The following is a 24,309-nucleotide window of genomic DNA, read 5'->3' on the forward strand; positions in this document are numbered from 1 at the left end:
AAATATAACACTGGAGCAATAATGATTTAGTAATATATTTCCACACAGGTGGGCAGGAAATGTCCGACTCCTTACAAAGAGTTATGTTATATTATTACAAAAAAGCGCCTAAATCAGGAATGTAGAAAATTGTCTAACATAGAAGCATGCATAAAACAATAAGACAAATATGAATAACACAACGGACGAAAACAATACAGGCGATCGGACACTGCTTTACCTATGTATAGTTTCTTCAAACTTTATGAAAATGAGTCCAATATTCTAAATTTATAGGAGGGACGTCCATGTTGATTTCCTTACACCACGAAGCACATCAGTAACTATGAACATAAATCAGGAGGTTAATCCAGCTCAAAACCAAAATCAGGAAATTTAAGTCATTCACTGGTGCTGTAGGCCGGAATTGGCCAATAGTTATCCTTATGATGCACAGTCCCACCAATCATATGTGAATTTGTATGACAATACACAGTGCATTATGGGTATATGCACAATTACTGGACGCATGAAAATGAATGCATCAGAAATGTATCATTTGGTCAAATATAAACATTCACATCAGGGTATATCAAAGTCCATTTCTCCAGTACTATTAGAAACATCTCGCCACTATATATATTTAAGACTATCAGCAAAAAACATCAACATCATTATGACAGGTACCTTAGGTGGACTCCTCAGATTTGTTCATTTCGTAACGATATCTCAAATTCTCTATTTTTGGGAAATAATGCTATTTTCTACTTCTTGAAAACTACTAGCTCAATTGCTTTGACAATTGGTACGTAGGTTCTTTAGGGATGGACGTGTCAGATTTGTTTCATGACGATAACTTCAATTGGCAAATATTGGTAATTTTAGATAACAAAAAAAATTTTAACTTCTTCTTTAACACTATCAACCTGATTGCTTCGATATTTGAAGTGTACAATGTTTGATAAAGTTGACGTGTTCTCAACAGCCAGAACCAAACACATTTTCACATATTGGTGTGCGTTTCTCTCCTTGACTTACCACAATGTTCTTGTACGACAGTGGAGCTATTATGAACACCAGGTCGCTTGTCAATTCTAGTTTATAGAACCCACATGAATAGGTAAAACAACACAACTATTTTTTGACTAATAATTTTATTTAATAAATTCAAATGCAGCAACACGTGTGTTAAGTACACAAGTTTATTTACAAATTATTGAAATATTTCAGTTGCATCACTAAACACCTGCGTCCATGAGCAGTATATATTCACACAATTTCAGAGTTCAAGATTATTACATTAATCCATTCTTTATAAAAAGTATAAAGTACACTTGTGAGAATGCTTGGCGGTATTATGGCTAGTGATTAATGTTTGCACATTCATTACTCAATGAACACAAGTACCGTAGTTCTATACCGACATGCAGTAAATGCAAAGTTTTACAATATACTGCTACCAATTATTAGCTGAGCTCATGCCTCGCTACAATAGATACGCAAATCGTTTGGTTCAATCCTTAAAAAAAACAAAACACTATGGAACGGTTTGTTTTTCAACTCCTGTATACTTATGGAGTAATGTATACATATCACGAGGTGGATGTAATATGTGGTTTGGGTCGTGGATATTAAAATAATATGCAAATACAGTTATCATGTCCTTGTTAATGATATTGAGGTCAATGAATTGTTTAAGATCAACATATTAGACACATGGATCTAACTGAATTGGATTACTTCTAGCACTTTCTGTTGATGTTGTCCATAGAATGAATGTGCACATGTGTGAACCCACTGTTTACTGCATTAGAAGCAATTCTGCATTAAAGTCTGTCAAAGTCATGAGGTGACATTCCACTAACGAGCTGTGTGCCTCTAATCATGAAGCCAAGATGAATGCATAGTTTTGTACTGGAGTACAGTGGCCAAGTTATCTATGAATTCCATTGAAAAATAAACTGGTCCACATCTAACACTACCTAACACATACAGTGTTGGTTCAGACTTCAACAACTGGTAGACAGTACACCACTGCATGTCTGGTGGTGTCTCCAGCGTTGTATTCAAACCATAATATTTACTCGTATTCTTTGATAAGTTTATTCTGAATGGCAAACCTGAAAGATAGTGAAAGGAGATATAAAGAATGATTACAAGTCTAAATGCAGCATAGATGTGGGATATTAGACAAGAATGTGAAAGGCCCTTCAAAAATATGCTAAAAGCATGACTTTGGGCATTATATTCAACAAAATTGTAAAAGAACAAAATACCCTTTATAGAAAAGGAGTACATAAATGCCTTCAAGGTAGAAAAATGCTGGAGTAAGACCAAACCAACACCATGAAACAACTACAAGCACCAAATTTAACATACATTGTAACATGCATTTGCTGGCCTAATCTAATATTACGGAACATCAGAAGTAACAACCAGTTTTCTAAGGCTTCCAAAATAATGTCAAGCAGCTTGGCCTTAACTCTGATTATATGGTTGTCAAAATTAAAAGTCATTAACATTCTATTGCATCTTATGCCCAATAATACTGAAACCAACCACGCAAGGTTTGTTGGTGTATACAGAAAGTATAGCCGAAGGAGTGGGATTGGGTACATTGTTATAAAGCCCCTTTGTCCTTGGTTCTATCAGGCTTTGAAAACACATCTTGAAATTTCAAAGTATAATTTTTCAGCTCAGTATGTTACAAAACTATGAGAAGAGAAATGTCAAAGTGTGAACGTGATAACAGCAGAGTTAATGTTTAATGAACACAAACAAAAAATAAAACATACCTGCTGCAAAGTAGTAAGGTATTAAACTGCTAGCAGCAAATGGTGTGAACAAAAAATCATGAGTTGGCGAGAGCATTCGCCATGCAGGGTGCAAGTCAGTCATTATAACACTCACTGTATGTACTTTTATTATAAAGCAATGACACACAATGTACACCAAAATCCAAACAGAACCTATCCATAAGTTTTGATTCAATGAAACAAAACATATGGTAATACTACAGGACACAGCAGATTAATAAAGTTATTTTACTTACTCAAATGCATGAAGGGTCAAATAGTGATGTATTGTCAGTGCTGCACGACTTGATTTTTGTAAGTGGCAACTATCAGAGTTATATTATTGTCAAAACAATACCATCAGTATTGCAACAGGCAGACGTAAGGCTATATATATAATATATATATATATATATATATATGTATGTGTGTGTGTGTGTGTGTGTGTGTTAATGTTTCCGTAGTGAAATTATGATAATGGTGGGAATGTAGCACCTGCTGCTACAAAGCAGTTAAATTATACAAGTGTCATGTTGATTTAGTTTATTCCTATAAACTTCTGACACATATGATATTGCAGAAGTGAAAATATTCATCTTTGATAATTACAAGGCAGTCTGATTTTTAAAGGTAGTTGCCAATCACCAGTGTACATTCAGGTCTTGTGGGACGAGCAACCAATCAGAAAGTGCATTTCGAATCTACACTGCTTTCTAGTAAGAAACGCTTGAATTTGTTGACAAATCATGTCAGAGCAAACCAGCCTGAATCTGATTTGCATATTATTTTGGTTAGCTGTAGTACACCAGAGATCAAAATTAAAAGTAGAAGAAGCTACCACATTAGATTTTAATTAGATTCCAAAAATTATCAGGGGACTTCTGCGAGTGGAGATACAGGAGCGAACAGTAATCATATGAAAATAATTATTATATTACATTTCTAGAATTATTTAAACCAGCCAAACATTTTCCACCTTTTTTCAGATGATTTGTAAACACTTTCTCGTTCATAGTATTCTCTCTCGTATCCTTCTTCCAGTTCTAGGTCGAATTCCTCCACATTTGTGACTAGTGAAGTAGGCCGTGTTGGTAAATTACGTAGAGCAGCATCTAATGGATGAACAGTTAGCAGCGAATCACTATCCGTTAAAATTCCATAGCTTTCTAAAAGCTTGACTGGTTCATCAGAATCAAATTCTACATTCTCATTGGTTTTCTCATACACCCAATCTTCCACCTTCTGTTCAAGCATAGATGACGTTATGCCACCTGAAATGTGATAAAAAAAAATATTTGTAAACACTACATCTAGAGAAAATCAGCAGAATAATTAATGCTCCTTGTATATTACAGAATACATGTACCCGGTAGTTTTTATATTGCAATGAAGATCTAGATATGCCCATAAGGGTATTCCATTGCCTGGCAATGTCGTACTTATTCTCAGGTAAAATTATTTCATTCACAACTACCGAAATAACTAAACTAAATCAAACACAAGTACAGAACTTGGAACATCATGGAGGCATCCATAGTCTTTGTGCCCTATTTTACCAGTATTGAATTTTGCCTTGAAAATGCGCGTGTCCTCTACGTTCAAGCCCAATAATTCATTATTTTCTTCCCAGCAAGTTTCCATTTGTGTGAAAATAACAAAATTGATACCATGATAAAACTTACAAATATTTCTGAGTTTAGTTCTACTGTAAGTGCTAGTGTGTGTGACTGAAAGATGATTATATCAAGTGGGTTCTGAAAACCTCCATCTTTGATGAACCTGGTAAGTTGTTTTATAATAAAGTTAGCTCAAGTTTTGACACTATCTATACCTACAAAGTACTGTGAAAAGTAACCCAAAAAATTCCTTTTTTCTGAATACAGTGGGTCAGAGAGAATCAATAAATTTATCCCCAGCATACATATTGATCTTTGACAACCAAAATGAGTACAGAATTTGTATGTAAATCACTAGAACAATAATGCATTTTTGTACATTTTTGGCATGTTAGAAAAATTTAAGAAATTCCAACAAGCCAATTAAAATGCACAAGAATTTTCCAAAAAAGTTAAATCCACAGCCATGGCCAGTGATTGTTAAAAGCATTACAATGACAGACATTCACAAAAGGCTGTATATTAAAAATGACGGAAGACTACATCATAATTTAATTTTATGATGGGCATTTTCCACACAACAAAAGTACTGACCTGATTTAACTGGATAGACCACAGATGGTCCATCTTTAGCTCCTTGTTCCAGGTGAGATGGCGGTCTTTGTGCAAGCAGGAAGGAATAAGTTAAAATAGTCTCCTTGAACAGTTCATCCTCCGCGCGATCCACTAGCAAAGTTAATAGTCCACGGTTATTGGCAACATTCTTAAAATACAACATTCGTGACAACTGCGCTAGATATCTATTGTGTCTGTTTTTATAACCAGTCCAAGCCTGAATACCGACAATTCCTGTTATGGAGACAACCAGGAGAGTCCACTGGACTTGCATGTGTGCCATGAAAGTCACAGCCTTCACTAACAAAGCTAAAGCACCAAGACCAATTGAGGTGCTCAGAATATACTTATCAAGTACTGTCATTTTAATTTTGCCATCTGGTAGCAACTGTTCCAAAGCTTTGATGGGAACTTCTTTAAACATCTTCAACAGAAGTTTCTCTTCTGTTTTTGGCCGCACGGCAACAACCACACGCTTGTAGTAGTCCATAGGCTTCGTATCTCCTGTTTCCTTAGCAAATAATCCAGTGAACTTGCGCTGTAATTTCTGAGACATTGTGTAACGAACAATTGGCGTTTCACGTCCTAAAGCCCAGTACCTTAAGACGTCATACGAGTTAGGATCAACGCTCACCTGACAAAAAAAAAGGATGATTTATGCTTATAATGCATACAATTTAAGTGAAACAAGGCATTTGCAGAAATGTTTAATATTGTAATGATGATCCAGATAGCATAGAAAATATTGCAATTCCAAATCATAGTGTATTGTTGGATAGTTTTGACTGAATTGAACACAACTCCGCCAATCACAAAGTGTGCCAACTCGTCCAACCTGACATAACTACCCAACAATGCACTGTAATTTGGAATTGTGTAATAACCTATTGCATTTCCTCACAACTTCAATACTGTTACAAACTATCAGGTTAATTTACTTCATTCGTACATACCAGAATAGAGTAACTGCTTTTTCCAAAGGGCAATTTTTTTTTTGAATCTTATCAGTAACAAGTCATTGAAAATGACACAATTTTTGAAAGTTCTCTTTGTGCTCGTCATATCACAGTCCTTCTATCACCAGTCTGGAAACGCTTATTATTCTATTGTACTAACCCTCGTAACGGGCAAATAAATCGTTGACACCTTACGCCAAGTTATCCCGAAAATAAACTCCCATTGATGTAGTCGTGCATATCATTAACCCACTGGAAGTTACCATGATACTTAGCGATTTGGGTCACTGCGCATGCGTCATTACCAGCACACGGATCACAACATTACCATGTGGAAGGCTTACGGCGATTTTGTCGAGTTCAACGATGACAACATTGATTGGGATTTTGTTTTAAAAGACGTCATTGAGGAAGAAATCCATGAAGTGCATAAAAATAAACCATGTAGTTCAACCAGTGCCGAAAACATACCGGAGAAACCTTTTACGAGGCATGATTGCCACGCCTACACGGCTGTCAAAACTCCACAACTGCTGTCTGAACGTAAACTCTTTATTACATCCCAAACAGAATTAAACCACCCCATTAGTTTCAGAAGTAGTTTCTTTAATCACCAAATAAAAATGGAATTGGAGAATCACATCCATTCCCTTGTAATCGTAACAGAACCTAGCATTACAATTATACGACTGAGAGAATGATGTGATCCAAAATGGCGCCGTCGTGAATACAATGACGTGCAAAACCAAGACCCAAAAATCATACATCTTGTGACATTAAACAGTATTTCAATTGATTGTGTTGCCGATATACATAGTTGTTGCAATTAATATGCCTGAAAAACAAAATAAGCAGAAAAAAAAATTACCGAAGTAAAATGTGTACAACATCGTAACTGGGATCGGCCATTTTGTTTTTAACGACGCCGTTTACTTCTTAAAAATAAGTGTCATTTTTTGAACGAACAATCATCAAAATCGTATATTCAACATGACCATTGTGCTAAATGCATTTCAAATCTACCAAAAACACAAATGTTGTCATGTTGTCAAGAATGTACCGTTAATGAGAGGAACAGAAAAAACGAGTCAGTTTAACAAGTCACGGCACAGTCCCTCTATTACAAAAGGTGAAAAAGACATAATTTCACTCAAGAAAACGTCGAGCATCAACATATTGTATACAACGAAACTTACTCTCCTTAAAAAGAAAGAAGTTACGAATCAACTATGGTAAAAAATATTTGTATACGGTATTGAATATGTTCTGGAAACGTTAAAAAATAGATCACAGCACTGAACGCAATGTATCTCGAAGCTATCAACAGTATAGTATCGCGCTTCACGGAGAGCCGTTACAAGCGTTAGCCCACTAATCCCGCCGATTCACACGTAAAACAATAGGCGCGAGCGTGTCTTTGAAACTTGAGTTCCAAGTGGCATCTACAACACATTGTTTATTTACATCAAAACACGTGTTCCGTGTAGTAGTAGTATATGGCCAAAAATAAAAACAGCCGTTATTCGGCCATCTTTGATCTGATTATGAAACACACTGATATGTATGATGTATGTGCCAAATACGAATGAAAATGGTACATAAATTGTGGAAATATAGTAATAATGTCAAAAAGTCAGATGGCTGTCACTCGGCCATCCTTGACCAGATTTTGAAACAAATTGTCATGGACATGCATCCTAACATGTATAAAGTACATGTACATGTGCCAAATTTGAATGAAAACTGACAGAGCACGTCCAAGATATCGGATAAAAAAACAAAAACAAGATGCCTGCCATCTTTGATCCAATTGCGAAATAAATCGTCATGGACATGTATCCTAACATGTCTAATCTATGTACCAAGTTTGAATGAAAACTGACAAAGCATGTCCAAAATACAACATTTTAAAAAAACAAGATGGCTGCCAGTCGGTCATTTTGAAACGAATCGCTAAACCACTGCATGTGCATATGTCCCACATAAATTACTAGGCACATGCAAAGAATGAACGGAATCGGTCCAAGGGATTCTGAGATATGACTCCGAACGGAAGCACGGACACACAGGCGGACGGAGACCGAATTATAAGTCCCGTTTTTGAACTTTGTCCAAACGAGGACTTACAACAATTCAGTAACAATGAACATTTTATACTGGGGTCATGTGACATTCGTAAATTCCCTTAAAACATACAATTATTTAATAATCCATTTTTCAATAAAAATGTCGCTGGATATCTTCTTTGTATAACAACCTTTAGAATTTTTCTACACTTGTGTATCACTAACAGGTAACAACTGGAAAAAGATACAAATACATTTACGTAGAACAGGAGTACAGTGCAGTTGGAGTCAGTACTCAATGGGTACCCACCTTGACTCCTTCCTCAGCGGTGTGTTCGTCCAGTGCTTGTTCCACTACCTGTTTGGGTAACTCATGGAAGTTGGCTTTCTGCATCACTAAAGCTAGTTTCTGTAGCAACCAGAATTCATTATCCAATTTCTCTCTCCTTAACCACTTCCTGGTGGCTATCGTGTCTTTATCCGGATTGATGGGATCAAATAAAGCCTGGCAAATGGATGGAATAAATCAATATATGATTTTTTTTTAACACTTTGTGTATTTTTTTTTTATTTTCACAAATAAAGATATTAATCATAAACACCAGATCATTTTGTTATGTATTTTTTCTCTTCCCAGTTTATAATGTGATGTGGATGTACGATGAACAGTCCAGAACACCAGAGTGGTTTATTCTATTATGAATATACTGAGAAAGCTTCAGCTAATAACATTAAAAATCTATAATACACACATGGTCACTTATTCTGAAATAAATCCACCAACAGAGCACAGTTTCTGCGTAGTACAATGATAGTAACAAGACAATGATAATAACAGTGTGCTAGCTTCTGTGATCTTTTCTGTATCATTGATGAAGGAGCTTCCAGGTCATGTAACTAAATTATTAATTAAACTAATTCTGACCTCAAAATCATTGAACTAATACCAAGGGTAATGATAAAAATTTTATTTTAGTGAAATTTGAAATTATTTTCAGATATATATGCATTATAAAATTAAAAGACATTAGCATGTGATAATATCAAAGTATATGCGAGGGAAGAGGGGACTGAGTGAGTATAGAGAGGAGTGAATGAGAACATAGGGGAGGAGGATTTACCTTTAACTCTACTAGTATACTATGGTAATGGTTCGTTATAGCAGTATCAAGAGAAACTGCAAATTCCTCAAACTTTTTCTTCTCATCTTCTGTGAAGAACTTTTCTTCCTGAAGCAGATTTCTCATTAGGGATCGTCTTGATATAGGTATAAATCTCTCCCTGTGCTCATCCTCACCTGGGAGCTCAATGGATGGTTCCACTGTAGGTACAGGTTCACTGGGAGTGGTTGGTTGCGGGGAAGTACTGTACGATGCACTAACTCTTCCCCAGTGTGTTATCCTCAACTAATATATTAAAATACATGTAAGTAAGAAAAAAAAATAAACGGTACAATGTATATAGGGCAATCAAATCATGCAACAAAGGAAGAATAGTGCAACACGTGATAATAACTTTATTGACATTGTATCCACAATGGGATATTGATCAATACAATACAGGTAATATATATAAAATTATGACAAGAAAAAAAAAAGTTACAAATATAACTAAAACTAATACAATACATCACAGTTAAAAAAAAAAATTATAAAATACATTTATAATAAAAATACTGTTTCTTTGTTATGAGGCAGCTGGTAATCTTTTTTTAAAGCTGTCTTCCCTTATAATAAAACACTAGTGAATAAATTTACTTATTTTTTTTAATATTTTAGTTTTAGTATGTTTATCAAATTTTCATAGTCAGAGCAATTGTCCTGGAGTATGTTGTGCTTGTCAAAGAAGTCATCTCACTCTTTTTTGCAGTATTTGCACTTTAGAAGGAAGTGTGTCTCATCTTCGATCTGCATTGTTGCATTTTTGGGGGATCAGATCAATATTGTATCTTCCCATTTTTCTGTGAGAGTAGCCATTAGACACTAGTCAAATCACCGCATATTATTTGGAAATGAACGAAAACAAACTAAATATTGAACACTTATTAAATGGCCGTGAGAGCGACAGCACATTTCTATTCATTTTTCAGGCGAAAGAAATAGACTGGTTTGAAGCTCCATAGTCCTGGACTGTAGGAATTAGTTACTGGTGGCTTGAGGAAAGATATCATTTTAATCAGAGGACGCTCGACAGTTCACGTCAATTCGACCGGGCTGATTACCTAGGTACACAGGGCAACCGTAAATGATCAGTGTTTACACTGAGACAAATAATGGAATCTGAGGTTTACATCATAATATACCGGGATAATGTAGCTAACTTTTAAAAATGTTCAAGCACTGAAAGTCAGTCGACGTGTGTCGTCTGTCACCTGAGAGGCTGAGCTTTCAGCTGCCGGCAACGAAGATACTGCGAAAGCAAGTGGCATTCAATTTGTTCTATATGAAAACAGTAAAGACTACGCTGTACAACACTAATTCCCACAATAAAACATACCTTTAAAGCCGAGTTACACCTAAACATACGGGAAATCCTACTACCTTCCTGTAAAATCCTGCTGCAGGCCGCCATTTTGATTATACAGAACGACAGACACGTGACTGTGTCACAACAATGAATTGTGGGTACCTGGGCAGAAACAAAACTTTTTCCCCTAAAGTTGCAGACGACAGGAAGTAAAATCATAATCACTGATGACGATCTGGATTTTCCAACTTAAAAAAATAATTTTTAATGGATGAATAAATATATAAATAGTCATCTATGATATTAATTTAGTGAAAGTGTGGTTATATTTGATTTGATTAGTTACAGCAACCAAACATCCCATTTTTTTCTGAAAAACATATACATGCGATTTTCCCATTTAATTAAAAACTACAAAAAAGTAACGGTCATATTTTAAAAAACCTCACCGTAAATATAATTGAAAAAAAAAGATATAAAAACGGGTTTGCCGTTATCGTTTGATAACCATACTTTCCCATATATTGTTTACTACCGTAGTACATGTAACTGTATATATTTTTCAAGACTTTTTTTTTTCAAAGTACTAAGACAACTATGAGACAACACGACGACCGACATATATTGTTGAACTTTGAACTCTCTCTATCCACGGAATGATCTTATCAGTGATATAGGTCGATTCGTCACGGTATTTGTAACAACACAAATTATGCATGAGGCGGTTCACGGTAGAGCGCAGTGTCTAATACATCATAAACAATTACCTGTATCATCTCGGAAACTTTCAAACTTTCCTTCTAACTATACACATTTTGAAAAACGTACTTAAAATGGACTTCAAATTTTTAGTATTTGTATTGCTTCTGTCAAACTCTGTAGCGGCTTTTTACAAATCGACGAATCGTTCGCTGAAAGACGTGAATGGAGGGACAGATTGTGCAGGTGAGTGCTTCGAACCCTGGCTTGTCCGACTTATACCGTCCGTACTATCAACTAATAGCTGTGAACATGTGTGCGTGGAAGGGGGTATATAATTGATGTCAGGCACGATATAGTGAATATTCGGAGGGTATACAAATATATCTATTATGTACGTTCATTTTTGAGGACCACGACTGTCTCTCACGTGAGTTACGCTGTGTCTGCTTGATTAGATAATTTCCCGAGTAAGTGACATTTTGCTTATTTGGCAATTTGCACGGGTAGCTTTAGAAAGAATGTTGCCGTACCATCAACTGCCCTGCCTCGAAACCTACCGGTATATAACACAATATACTAGTAGATTGCGACCTTGATGCTGGTGATCGGAGACAGTGGTCATCGTAAACTTAAACTTCCATCTGAAATGTTTTTACATAAAACGCATGATAATTGCTCAGAATAAAGAAAAAGGAAAATACGTGACAATTATAGTCCAGTGCATTCTTCTTACTTCCTGGTTTATTCTTGTAGTAGATTCAATTGCATGTTACGTCACGGTGGCAGAGGTTTGACAAGATTATGGGTACATACGTTAGAGTGGGCCAATATTTAGGGGGGTAGATTATAATTACCAGAGATACAATTTGGTTGAGCATCTTTCTGCGAATAAATGATTGCGTTCGACTGAAACTCGTGGTCTCGTTTTACGTAGCTTCTTATTTCTCCAATATAATAGAACAGAACAAATGCCCGTTCCTTGCTATGACGTCACGGTAGCTGTTACGGTGACTTTCAATTCCGTAATTCTACACAATATGTCACAACATAGCCTTAAAGGACACGTGACATTCCAATAAACTCGTCGTGCTAACAATGTCTCTGACTGTCGTACACTGAAAAACCATGAATCTTAATTGTGCTGTAGTCGTGTTTTAATGGTTTACATCTGTCGACGTTACGCTCCGGATCAGCAGACTCACTGCGAAAGGGAGTTAACGGCGGCAACAATTGCGCAGGTTGGTGGACCATACTATGTAAACCCATGTACTTGTCAGACAGGACTAATTCCAATGGAGTATTCTTTATGATGTGTTTTTTTTTAATTCATCTACGTATTTTTTGTCGCTGTCTAATGAAATTGGTCACACAAAAATATATACGTACAAAAATAAAAATGTGAAACGTTAGTCAAATGTTCAAGGATGTTTGTCGAGGATTTTCTCAGTCAGTTGTTATTATTGTGCCAGTGTGACCTATACACAAAACAGTGTGGAGTAAGGACGTAAGATAACGTGAGATAACGGTGTAACATCACATGTTCCCTCAGTTGACCTTTGGTTTGTATTGTCCTTTATTGCGGAGATAGTAGTGAGTTTGTTGGCCCAGTAGTATGAGGCGACTTCTGTACGGGCTTCTCGAGGTTCATTCGTGAAGGAAAACCAAAATAGTCATTAGGTTCTTTAAATAAACGGACAAGTTGAATGCTTCCTCTTTTCTCAGATGTGTACATTCAATTACTGTGCCATGTGCGGCAGCCGAGGCGGAGGCGACCGTAGCATTTACAAAAAAAATGACGCAAATTTAGAGATTTCTCTTGTAACTTTCGTTTTCATTTAAAATTGAAATTAGTTTAATTCGAACTTTTCCTTTCATTTTAAATTCGTCCTATTATATTCATTTCATTGACATTTCAATTAAAATCTTTAAAAAAATATATTTTCATTGTAATTTTAAAATAGTTTTTACTTTCCAATCAAATTTCAATTTTACTTCCATTTTTATAGCATTCACAACTTAATTTATATTTATAATACATATATTCCAGAAAGGATTGCCACAATGAGTCCGCACATTCTTTTTCTAGATTATTAATATAAATAAACGTTTTGTTTACAGCTTGTACAATAATAGTGAGTTTAATAGATCAGTTGTCATTGGTATATTCAGAGAGTATCGACCAGGCTATGCAAAGACTGTGTGGGTATCTTCCAGGTAAGGCTCGTCAACTGTCAGTACTTCACGACCTATAAGTCAAATTATAGCGGTGCGCCGTTTACGCATGCGCGTAGTGTTATGAACGTGTCTATACGGAAAATACGGGAGAATTCAAACAGTAAGACATTAACTGTAGGAATGTTACAAGATCATACAAATATAGCACTTGCACTACAGACCCGATCGGCCCAGGAATAAATAAAACGCGTTATTATATTTGCAAACTTAGATATTGTTTGGAACAATGTAATTTCAACATCACTGTTGTAACTATACGGTTTTTGAAGCAGAATATAGATTGCCGTAGAGTATCAGTAACCCACTATTCTAGACAGACATGCTTATGGTAAAATTCTAAGATTAGAGTCATCGAGGTATACAGGTGTGAGTACATTGTGTCGAGGAATAAAGTACATATATTCGGACTTTTTAGAGGATAAATAATATCACAAACCATGTTCAGGATAGTAAACTTTTACTAATAGACCATTTTCCGTTCACTGCGAGAATCACGCGTTATGCGTGAAATCGAACGTAAAAAACAGGACAAACAAAGGTCATAACGTCGTAGTCGCGTCAAACATCGCGTGGGATTCGACAAACGCGAAAGTATTTCGGGGGACATTTCCATGCTTAATAATGTGCTGTCCACATTTGATGATAGACAATTTCGATTAAGTGAGGGTATTCGGAAGCAATATTCCTCTGTCGAAGATCGGCCGGTCAATGTAAGCTACGAAATAAAGAAATTTTCGTTCAAAATCAAATCGTTCGATTTTTGCGGCAGACGTTCGACGCGCGTCTTTCATGCATCTCGCGAGATCTCGCAATTGTACGGAAAATCACCTATTTATAATTTTGTGTAGGCTAAATATATGAATTTCTGGTAGTATTACTCGAAACGTTGTTGTCACCCTAGTTTATATTTTCAGATCAGTACAACACAGTGTGTAAAGAATTCATCTATGTAGCAGGACCCATTATAGTAGATCTGTAAGTATACTGTGTTTCCAAATGCGACTTCAATATTATAATACTTTATTTCTCCCCAAAACGAAAGAATTTCGCAATGTCGAAAACGGGAAACCTTTATCGTAGTGTTTGTGATAGAATAGATGTCCATGGGGGAGATAATGGTGAGCAAAATCGGTAACTACAATTTTACAAGTTAACAAAATTTTGCTCAAAGTATTAAAGTAATCCATGCGAGTGTTACACCCCTTTCACCCCTTAATTACACGAAGAACTGCAGTCAGATGTTGATAAGTCGTTACAATTGGTCAGGCAGTTTGTTTTGAAATTTACTTCATCTGTTCAAAATGTTGGCAACAACCCGGTGATTATCAAAGGCGTGATTGACAGGTCAACAACAACAAAATTAAAATGTAGCAAGGCTTGTTCATTTCGATAGACACCATGGCGACGCTACTAAAATTTAAAACTTCCGTCAGTTGAGTTTCATGTCAGTATCGAGGCAACTATTATAGGTCGTTGCAATGGATAAGCAAGGGGTGGAAAAACCCGCTGTAATAAGAGAGAGGGTAGTTCAGATTTATTTGGGAGCAATGTCTTATTCAATATTTAAAAAAACTGTTTTAATACAAGACAGCAGCACCTACATAAACTAAGCCAGTAACACATTCATTGTATACAAATTTTTATCTTTTTTTAATGCTTTTTTGTTCCCTTACTTTTTGTGTAGTTATTTTTCTTTTACTAATATCTGATTTGTAACCCTTTTCATCCCCTCCGGGGGATGTTGTGTGTTAATAAATAAATAAAATTCCGAGATCGGTCGACAGAGCGGTGTTTCGAAATAAACAGATCACACTATTGTGAAGCGATACATCGCAACTGGTAGCATTCTTCCTGGGAAACGTGGTGCTTGTCAAGTCGTCCACAATACATGTAGCCTGGACAAGCTTCATATACACACACTGCTTTTTTCGATTTCCTGCTTCCTTGTGTCCTCTATGGTGGCAATGTGCACACGTTGCTTCGACAACGTTTAATCCCGGTAAAGCTAACGGGAGTAGCGGCGGGGGTGGTGACTTTAGGTCAGTCAATTCGCGTTCAACCGAGATCTTTACTTGTGAAAGTGTGTCCAACTTGTCAGTTAATTTATTCTCCCGATCCTGTAACGATGGGGCTTTGTACGTCGGAATTTTTACGGGTGTTACCCTGTTGGAATTATCGGTGACAAAGTCAAGTCTACGCTTTCGCGACATCGAAGTGTCGTTGTCGGTGTCTACGTATTCTTTGGTCCCAGAGGACTTTATCGCTGGGGATTTCCCGTCCACCGCGTGTATTTGTAATTTCAGTGTCCCACTTTTTGAGCGCACTATGTTGTCAGTGAGTAGAAGTTTAAATCGGTCATTCCGTGGTAAACCCAGCTTTTGGGTTTCATCATCGAGTACTTGATTGCGTGTTGCTCCCATCCGACCGAGGTATTTGATTTCTCTGGTGATTAGCCCAACAAAATCTTCGAAAGACATCTGCTGTAACCGAGTTTCAGTGATGTAAATTGGGGTGATTCGTACACTTCCATAGTACATATAATGTACTTTGATTAACATCTCCGGCTTGTGAATTTCCATCATCTTTAATTTGTATGGCACAACGCGCAACCTACCTTCCGCATGTGTGGGAACGAACTGGGAATATTTGTTCTGTTATGCAAATTAGCAATAATGTTAAAGATATTGGCCAATCAGTTTATTTGTACTGAGCCGCCATGGTGTCTATCGAAATGAACAAGCCTTGCTACATTTTAATTTTGTTGTTGTTGACCTGTCAATCACGCCTTTGATAATTACCGGGTTGTTGCCAACATTTTGAACAGATGAAGTAAATTTCAAAACAAACTGCCTGACCAATAGTAACGACTTATCAACATCTGACTGCAGTTCTTCGTGTAATCAAGGGGTGAAAGGGGTGTAAGCAACACTTCCACATTAAACCGGCTGACACTTTGAATTAATGAATTCCCGTTCAGTGCGAGATCTCGCGTGTTGTGTGAAAGGCGCGGGCCAAACGTCTACCGCAAAAATCGAACGATTTGATTTTGAATTTCTGTTTTTATACTCAATGTAAAAATGTCGATCTTCGAGAGGGGAATATTTAGATTAGATACCCTTACCTCACCAAGATTGACCATCATCAAATATGTATAGCGCCCTATTGAGCGTGAAAATATCCCCAACATAATTTTGCGTTTGTGAAAGTGTTCGTTATATACAAAATGTATTACCTCACACCTCCATTCTACACCCACGCTCTTAGTCCCAGAATTGAAACACTCAAGTTGGTGTCTAATAATTATCCGGTGATTTTTTTTTCAATCGCAGATTGGCAAATGGCGAAAGTCCTGATGCTGTTTGCCACGCACTGACATTCTGCACAACAGACCCGCCAAACCCACCGTGTAAACTGTATCCCCAACCCCGAGGGGGACTGGAAGCCGGCATCAAACGAAGCAAACTCCGAGCGATGAAATATACCAGTAACCTAAGGGTACCGTACCACTTTCTCTCTCTCTCTCTCTCTCTCAAATCCAACCATGGGGTGGCGCTGTTCTCAGCTCCCACGGAAAACGCCACCACCGTCAACTCTGATTATTCAGATTACCAACAACATTTAAATATTTAGTTTCTTTTTTTAATTTCTAGAGATTTATTTTATTACCGAATTGTTAGCTCATAGAATGCTGGACATCATGAAATATTTATTCTTTGTTATCCTTGTTTTACAGGAACTATTGGTGAACTCTGACATTTGTAACATGTTACCCGGATTGAAACAAATATGTGAAATGATTGAAGGGTGAGTCTTAATCTTTACATAGCTTGGTGGCGCTCGTCACTCGTTCTTTATGCGCATAGAAATAATAAGACAATTGAAAATAATCAATAAAATATGTTAAATATTATACGCCTATCTATAACTTGTTTAATCGGTTTTTATTCTGTACGCAGTAAGCTAAATAATCACGAACCAGTGCTGGATATCGACAAAGACGGATTCAGTATAATAGACGTAAGTAACATGCATATGCGTAATATTCGGAATATATGTCGATTAAACGAGTGACAAAGTGACAAAATCGTTTAACCAAAGATGACTACTTGCAATATTTCGCCTTCTGTGCGATATCTACACTGATCTTATATTGTTTCACTGGTACATTATTCCACGTTCTAGAGTCTCCGAGGTTCATCGTGGCGCGGTAAAGATTGCGATGACAGTCGTGCTGCAGTACACCCCGGTGCAAGGTAAAGCAGATTTCCACCCACTCACCTCGATTCACAAAGTCAAATGTCACATGATAATCGTACGTCATCAAATCTGACATTGTTCATAGCTAGTTGTATTTTTCGTCGCTGGAGAGCCCTCTAAACGTCTATTACGTCACGAATTCATAAGGACATGTTCGATTTTTAAAAAATGCAGAAATTCTGAAAATTTTAGCACGAACCTTTGACCGTGCGCGCCGAAAACATGTAACTGTAAACGAAACTACTACAGATTACTGGCGTAATAGAAGAGTCTGAGTAGTAAAGGAAGAGAATAACAAGAAATTGATAAAGATTTACTACTCAGACTATCGATCCAGTAGAACACCAGTTCACCGTGTCAACTCTCCCCCCAAAAATATACAATATATTATTACACGTGGTGTGTTTCCAATAAACGTAAAATATTGTAGACTGAAATTCTGTTCTTTTTACGCAGACCAGTTGACTGGGATAGATATGAAGACTCCAATTGTAACGGCATTTATGTAAGTTAAACGCGCAATACGCATAAACTAATTGCATGATTAACACATGTATAGCGTGTATATGCTTATCCACATAATACTATGTACTTCTCCAAAATCTCTGGCCACATTGATTCTATATTTCATTGAAGCATTGTTTTTTTTAAAACTGCTTTATATTATACCGTTTTATATTCCCGATATTTACCATGTGGTTATATATTGCTTGGAAGTCCATCTTCCACGCGGCAACAATCATAGTCATATGCCTGTATTGTGATTCAACAGACCCAATCACGGATCCCAGCACAAGTCTTAAGTCAATGATGTCATGTTTTACTTCAAACTAATTACATGCCCCACACATAGCAAATTTATATTACTACCTAACTTACTTCGCATAATACTTATATTCATACATGTAGGGTGTCGATCCTGTCAGTGGGAAACCATATGAACAATTATTCTGCGGTGACTCCAAACCAATGGGCGTAGGTCTTTTGGGAGATTCAGCCGGTGCACACTTCCATATTCCTGCTGAATGGGTTACTCCAACCGTCATGGGCTTAGTAAGTGGATATATTATTAACAATGTAACAGTATTCATATTTAGACATCGTGAAAAAAAAAGATCGGCCCGCACTATGTTTTGGAATGCACACGCTGACTAGAAGCCTATTGTTGCTAGAACTTAAAAAGTATTACGATATCAAAATAAGATATACGTTCTATGAGTTCAAACCTCCAACTCGTTTCCACGACAGATTGTTGTCGACCGAAAACTGATAGTTGTCGCCCTGGCTATAAATGTACATATAATATCACTTCCAAGTTATCGTTTCTGTGATTATTGCCATGTTTTTTTGTTATCACTACAATATATTTCAAATTCCAGGACATGTTCGCAAATATCACATTTGTAGCCGGCAATGAGCTGGATTGGCCGTCCATGTCAGGAACTACCGGTGAGTCAACAGCAAATATAACGCTAGAGGGCGTTGTTCAATGACTGTGATTGGTTGTTTTCGTAATATCGAGTACGGAGTAAAGAAGTATAGTTTTATCTCTGCAGGTTATCAGAATTTGACCTGGCCAACAGTCCAGTGAGTATGTATTTTGTTTTTTCCGGAATTGGACGGGGTTACTCCAATTAGGTGATGTACACACCGTCTGATTTTTTCCAGGCCGTTAGAGCTCTAGAGATTGCATGCATTTAGGGTTGCTAGGAGTGGATCGGACAACATGAAATTCTGCAAAGCCCCGGGGTTTCCTATACAAATGTTTTGTATAGATTTACTTCCCATCAACCTTTGACCCAGCAAACCAAACCAAATTCTATTTCTTTCCAGTGGGTGGACTGATTCCGCGTATTTGCGATTACGTCAGCGAAATCTGTGCAACCACCGGGATTATCAGAACATAGCTGTTAACGGTAAGAATTATAACGATGAGATATTTGCTAAAAATAAAAATATATTCCGAGTTTTTATGGATTTATCAATATTGTTGGGGGCGGCAATTTGTGTGTCTATGTTCAGAGGCATATTGAGTTATGTTTTATTTGTTTAATGAATTGGTTAGACTGGCACAGTCTGCAGCTGGTGATTTATTTCTTTTTAAACTTAAAATCAAATAAAAAAAAATAGCGAAATGGAGGTGTTAACACGAAATCCCATGTAACCGCGAAATCTCCCAGACTGGACGTTTTTGCCGCGCCCTCTGTGGTGAAAGCAGGAACTATAATGTGTTTTCCTTCTCGTGTTTATGTTAATGAGCAGAATGACAGGCAAGAACGTTATCCAATCAGAGTAATTTGACCTTTAAACTATATCTAGTTAACCTTTGTACGCGAAGACTTCACTTTTCTTCAAGTTTCCCGATCATCAATCATAACAAACGAATTACTATTTATAACGTTCCGTACAAATTATTCTAATGGAGAGAAGTAGCCTGCGTGTAGCTTTATCTCGCCTGGGTTACAGTGAAGCGCGATCTGCACAGAAGACCCACAATGTTTATGCAGCGTGCACGCCCCCACTCCTTTTCTGTATCCGTTCAGTGATGTCACTGCATATCATGAATAAATAGTAGCAACAGATTCGCTGCAAATAAGGCCAGTCTGTGGTGGTTTCGCGTATTCACCCCACCTTTCGCAAAACTATTTTTTTCCAATTTTTGTAACTGAAAAAAATCACCACAGCTGGGCCAGTCTATGAAATGGTGTACTGTACGAATGTGCACACTGTTTTTATTTAATTGTACGTACCACTAAATCGGAGTGCACGAGCGAATGCGTAGTCAAATTTTCCATTTTGTGAAAAAGAAGAACGTTTTGTGTACGATATTAACCTGATATGTGCATCGCCTTGCAATATTGAACGAATAAACTGAAAAATAATCATTGTAAACCATAATTTGTTAAGTGATGAATGAATCACGTGCATGAAAAGTCACGGGGTCCATAACATATTAGTTATTATTTTCACGCTGCTGCTTTTCTGATAAATGTCAACCTCACTGTCTGGAACATGTTGCTGTTTTGCTCTTCTATATCATTATACGCTGCTTTGTATTGAATAATTATTGGATCCACAAAAAACAAGCTTCTCAGACAAGTATCAATTTATCAAAACAATAAACACTGCATACCAGTGCAATATACGCGTCATTTCATGGTAATATTCAGGCGTCCGATGTCGTATTTGCTGACTTCAACGTGTATCCATGACAACACAATAACCATCACACTACCATTCCAACGGTGCTAATATTGCTCACTTCTAGGGGCTCGGGCTAGCAGTGCCAACAGTACTCTTTCCAGAAGGTCAGTTCACCCAAATACATTAAGAACAATGTATAAACCGATAAAACCCAATAATCATAAAATTTCAATTTATCCAAACTTTTGACAGGCGGGGATTCTGGTAATACTAATGACAATGCAAAAAGGTTTGTGAATATTTCGTTAAATTCTGCGATGCGTGCGACTTTACTTATTCTACTAGAAATACTACATCTGAAAAAAAACAAGTATTACTTGAACTAAAATTGTTATTTTCTACCGAGTGTTGTGTTGCTGAGTTCTGTTCCCCGCGATCATCACCAGAAGTTATAAAATATTCAAAAAATAGCCGGTATACTAGTTTTCAATTTCAGCATTCGTGATATCAACTACAATTACACGACATTTGCCATTAGCCCCATTTTCAAACATAACTCGACAGTATACACACGTATTACATCATGATATCTTTCAATCTTACAGTTTATCTCGTAATCAAACATCGGATTATCCAATGATTCTTTTTTATTCGTTGATCGGAAATGACGTATGTAACGGGTAAGTGTCTGATCACGTGATAATTCGGGTTATATATCTTTGTATATCACATTGTAATATCACACTTACAACAGTTTAATTTGATTAAACCTTTCTAATATTTGGTCAAATTGATGCCGTGTGGCGTCGATTGGAGTAAAACACGCAGTACATGTTTACTCTGTTGGACAAATTATTAACCCTGTCGTGTAATTAGTGATAATTCGGTGAATGTATTGACAAAAAGTAATTTACGGTCTGGTAGTTGATTTAGTTTGTAAGGTCGCTCAATTCCAGGGAGTATTTCTGTCAATAATCGCGACATCGCCGATTTTTGTCACTAGCTTTATAAATTTTATTTTTATATGTAGTCACCCGGACACCATAGAGCACATGACAACGCCCGAAGTCATGAAAGCCAATGTCATCGACACATTAGCTTACCTGGTAAGTAACCTGACATTGATGGGGATGGGGGGGCACTTTGTTATGCTATAACGTAAAAGGTGTCATCTGCGATACCGTTTTTGTGGAAGGGGATCGTAAGTAATAATATATGCATGTCTATACATTACCATGCTGTTCAAGAAAACCAATATAAATTTTTCTAAAATCGCGGATTTTCATAGAACAGATATTCATTCCTCAATTACAAAAAAATGGCTCCTTCCACAGCTGTCTATTTTCCAACTATTTCTCAACGCCATTTTCTGATTGACGGCAAATTAGTAAACAATTTCTTAAGATCAACATTTATAACTGCATCGTTGTCGTTACTTACTTGGACCGCATTGTCAATTGTACATTTAGGACACCGTATTGCCAGCTGGGAGCGCTCTTATAATGACCGGATTGGCTGATGGGAGAGTCCTGTGGAAATACATGAACAGTAGATACCACCCCCTGGGCGAATTGCGTGGTGACGTCACCTATGCTGACTTATATGCCTACCTGATGTGTTTACAAGTCTCGCCATGTAATGGCTGGATGTCGTCCAATGAGACGCTGCGTAATTTCACGTCAGAGGTGAGAACGACCAATAAGAATAGACCTTTCAACCATGACAGTTTCAAGAATACGAGTCACGCGTTCGTCTTCGTTTTTATATAATGTTTTGATATGTTTTCTTGTTTTCTCTTCGCAATACCAGATAGTCTGCGGTTAACGAAAGCGTGCATATTACTTGTAAATTAATTACTTGTACTTTTGTTTTTCATGTCCGGTTTTGACACTAGAGGGCGGCAGCTCTGAGTAAAGTTTTGCAAGATCTGGCATCAACGAGAACTTATAAAAACTACAAAATACATTATATGGACTTTGCCTTGCACACAGGTAAATTGCTCGCGGTTTGTACACGCAACGACTTTGGGGTTGGGTGGTTAATTAAAAGCCGTGCAATTTTTTATCCTATGCAATACATGACCCAACACTTACATTTTTTTAGATTGATAAAGAAAAATATTTTATACTTTACCTCGGAAATGTCTTTGCTGACCACTTATCAAGTGTCATCCATAGCAACTTTAGCGGAAAAAAGTCAGTGACCCTCTTTGTTATGGTTTGTCTTAGTTATATCCTTTTTCAATCTCATATTTATCTCAAACAATCCACTGAGCAATTTGCTTAATCCAATGGATATGCATTTTATTTCATCACAGTAATCGACGAATGGGTCGCCCAAGGTGGGAAACCATGGGACTTGATCGAACCAGTGGACGGGTTCCACCCCTCACAGGTATGCAATATATATTTCGTGCACGGTATTTTATTAAATTACCAGGTCGTCTATAAGTTGAGGAAACTATTGCCAGCTTTTCAGCAGCACTCGGATCATATCTGATTCACACCTAATGTCGTCAAAAAGTTTTCGACTTTTCGAAGGAATGTCGTAGACCAGATGAAGCGATGTGGTTATACTAAGAATAAGTTTGTCGTTGTCATTAATATTACTTTTTCGACCGTAGCGTTCATCTGCGACAACTTCTGAAATATAACATAACATGCCCACTTGAAAAATGCATGATTCAAGCCATTACCCGACGACTCTACGGCCGACTGGGAACGCAATTTGGCTGACCCAACAGACTTAATAATTGCTAATGCAAACGGTACACTACATTACATTATACAACTCAATTGTTATTTTATTATACTATGCAGATTTCGCAAGCGTTAACAGCAGCATATACTTGGACTCACCTGATGCAGAATTTCCCGGAAGTACTTGGAAAAGAAAACCCACATAATGAACAAATAAGACAACTATTTGGAGACCAAGGCGGTCATTGAATATTAAACGCGCGGTTGTCGTTAATTATAATGCTTTCAGCAGCCAGTGACTATTTTTCAAGTGACCTTAATTTTACAATTACCAATTTTTTTTTTTTTTGAATTAGCTGTTATATTTGTTTTACAGGCTGAGCAATCAACCGGTGCGCCAAAAAAGGATAATTGATCAAAACGTCTAGCTATTTTTAATAGTTACTTAGGACAACGATATTGTTCACTATGTATTTTTTTTTAGTTCATTTCATTTTTGTTTCTTCCCACATGTATTGCTGTAATATTCCTTGTATATTCTAATAATGTGAACACCGTGTATATATTCGTCCATCACGTCAAAATAAAATACGATAATACACATACTATCCAAAGTGCATTGATTCAATCACTCATACTCTTAAAAAATCATTTTGTTTACTGATCGAAATATCGCCCGTAACACATGAGCAGTGAACTAATCTCTCTTCCAAATACAATCCTGACCCCAGACGTTTTCACATCGAGCATCTGTGATTAATAATAATATCAATTGTTCA

The 24,309-nt window shown here is 36.9% G+C and overlaps 2 protein-coding genes across 2 annotated transcripts; one reads left to right on the forward strand and one right to left on the reverse strand.

Moving 5' to 3' along the window:
• Positions 1–1,116: 1,116 nt before the first annotated feature.
• LOC100377025 (transmembrane protein 143-like) lies at positions 1,117–10,615 on the reverse strand. Its single transcript, XM_002735060.4, has 6 exons — positions 10,524–10,615; positions 9,149–9,433; positions 8,338–8,532; positions 4,985–5,639; positions 3,751–4,045; positions 1,117–2,099 (listed from the first exon to the last, which is right to left on the reverse strand). The coding sequence occupies exons 1-6, from the start codon at positions 10,596–10,598 to the stop codon at positions 2,060–2,062; spliced, it is 1,545 nt and encodes a 514-aa protein (XP_002735106.2). The 5' UTR covers positions 10,599–10,615; the 3' UTR covers positions 1,117–2,059.
• Positions 10,616–11,326: 711 nt separating this feature from the next.
• Positions 11,327–24,138, forward strand: LOC102806049 (acyloxyacyl hydrolase-like). Its single transcript, XM_078009546.1, has 19 exons — positions 11,327–11,438; positions 13,314–13,409; positions 14,345–14,405; positions 16,760–16,925; positions 17,164–17,234; positions 17,387–17,447; positions 17,613–17,683; positions 18,144–18,192; positions 18,597–18,740; positions 19,067–19,136; positions 19,244–19,274; positions 19,521–19,603; positions 20,956–20,995; positions 21,437–21,511; positions 21,862–21,937; positions 22,301–22,516; positions 22,726–22,822; positions 23,149–23,225; positions 23,651–24,138. The coding sequence occupies exons 1-19, from the start codon at positions 11,327–11,329 to the stop codon at positions 23,777–23,779; spliced, it is 1,725 nt and encodes a 574-aa protein (XP_077865672.1). The 3' UTR covers positions 23,780–24,138.
• The last annotated feature ends 171 nt before the right edge of the window (positions 24,139–24,309 follow it).

Source organism: Saccoglossus kowalevskii, chromosome 6 (genome assembly GCF_978046115.1).
Source record: "Saccoglossus kowalevskii chromosome 6, keSacKowa6.1, whole genome shotgun sequence".
Taxonomy (NCBI): Eukaryota; Metazoa; Hemichordata; class Enteropneusta; family Harrimaniidae; genus Saccoglossus; species Saccoglossus kowalevskii.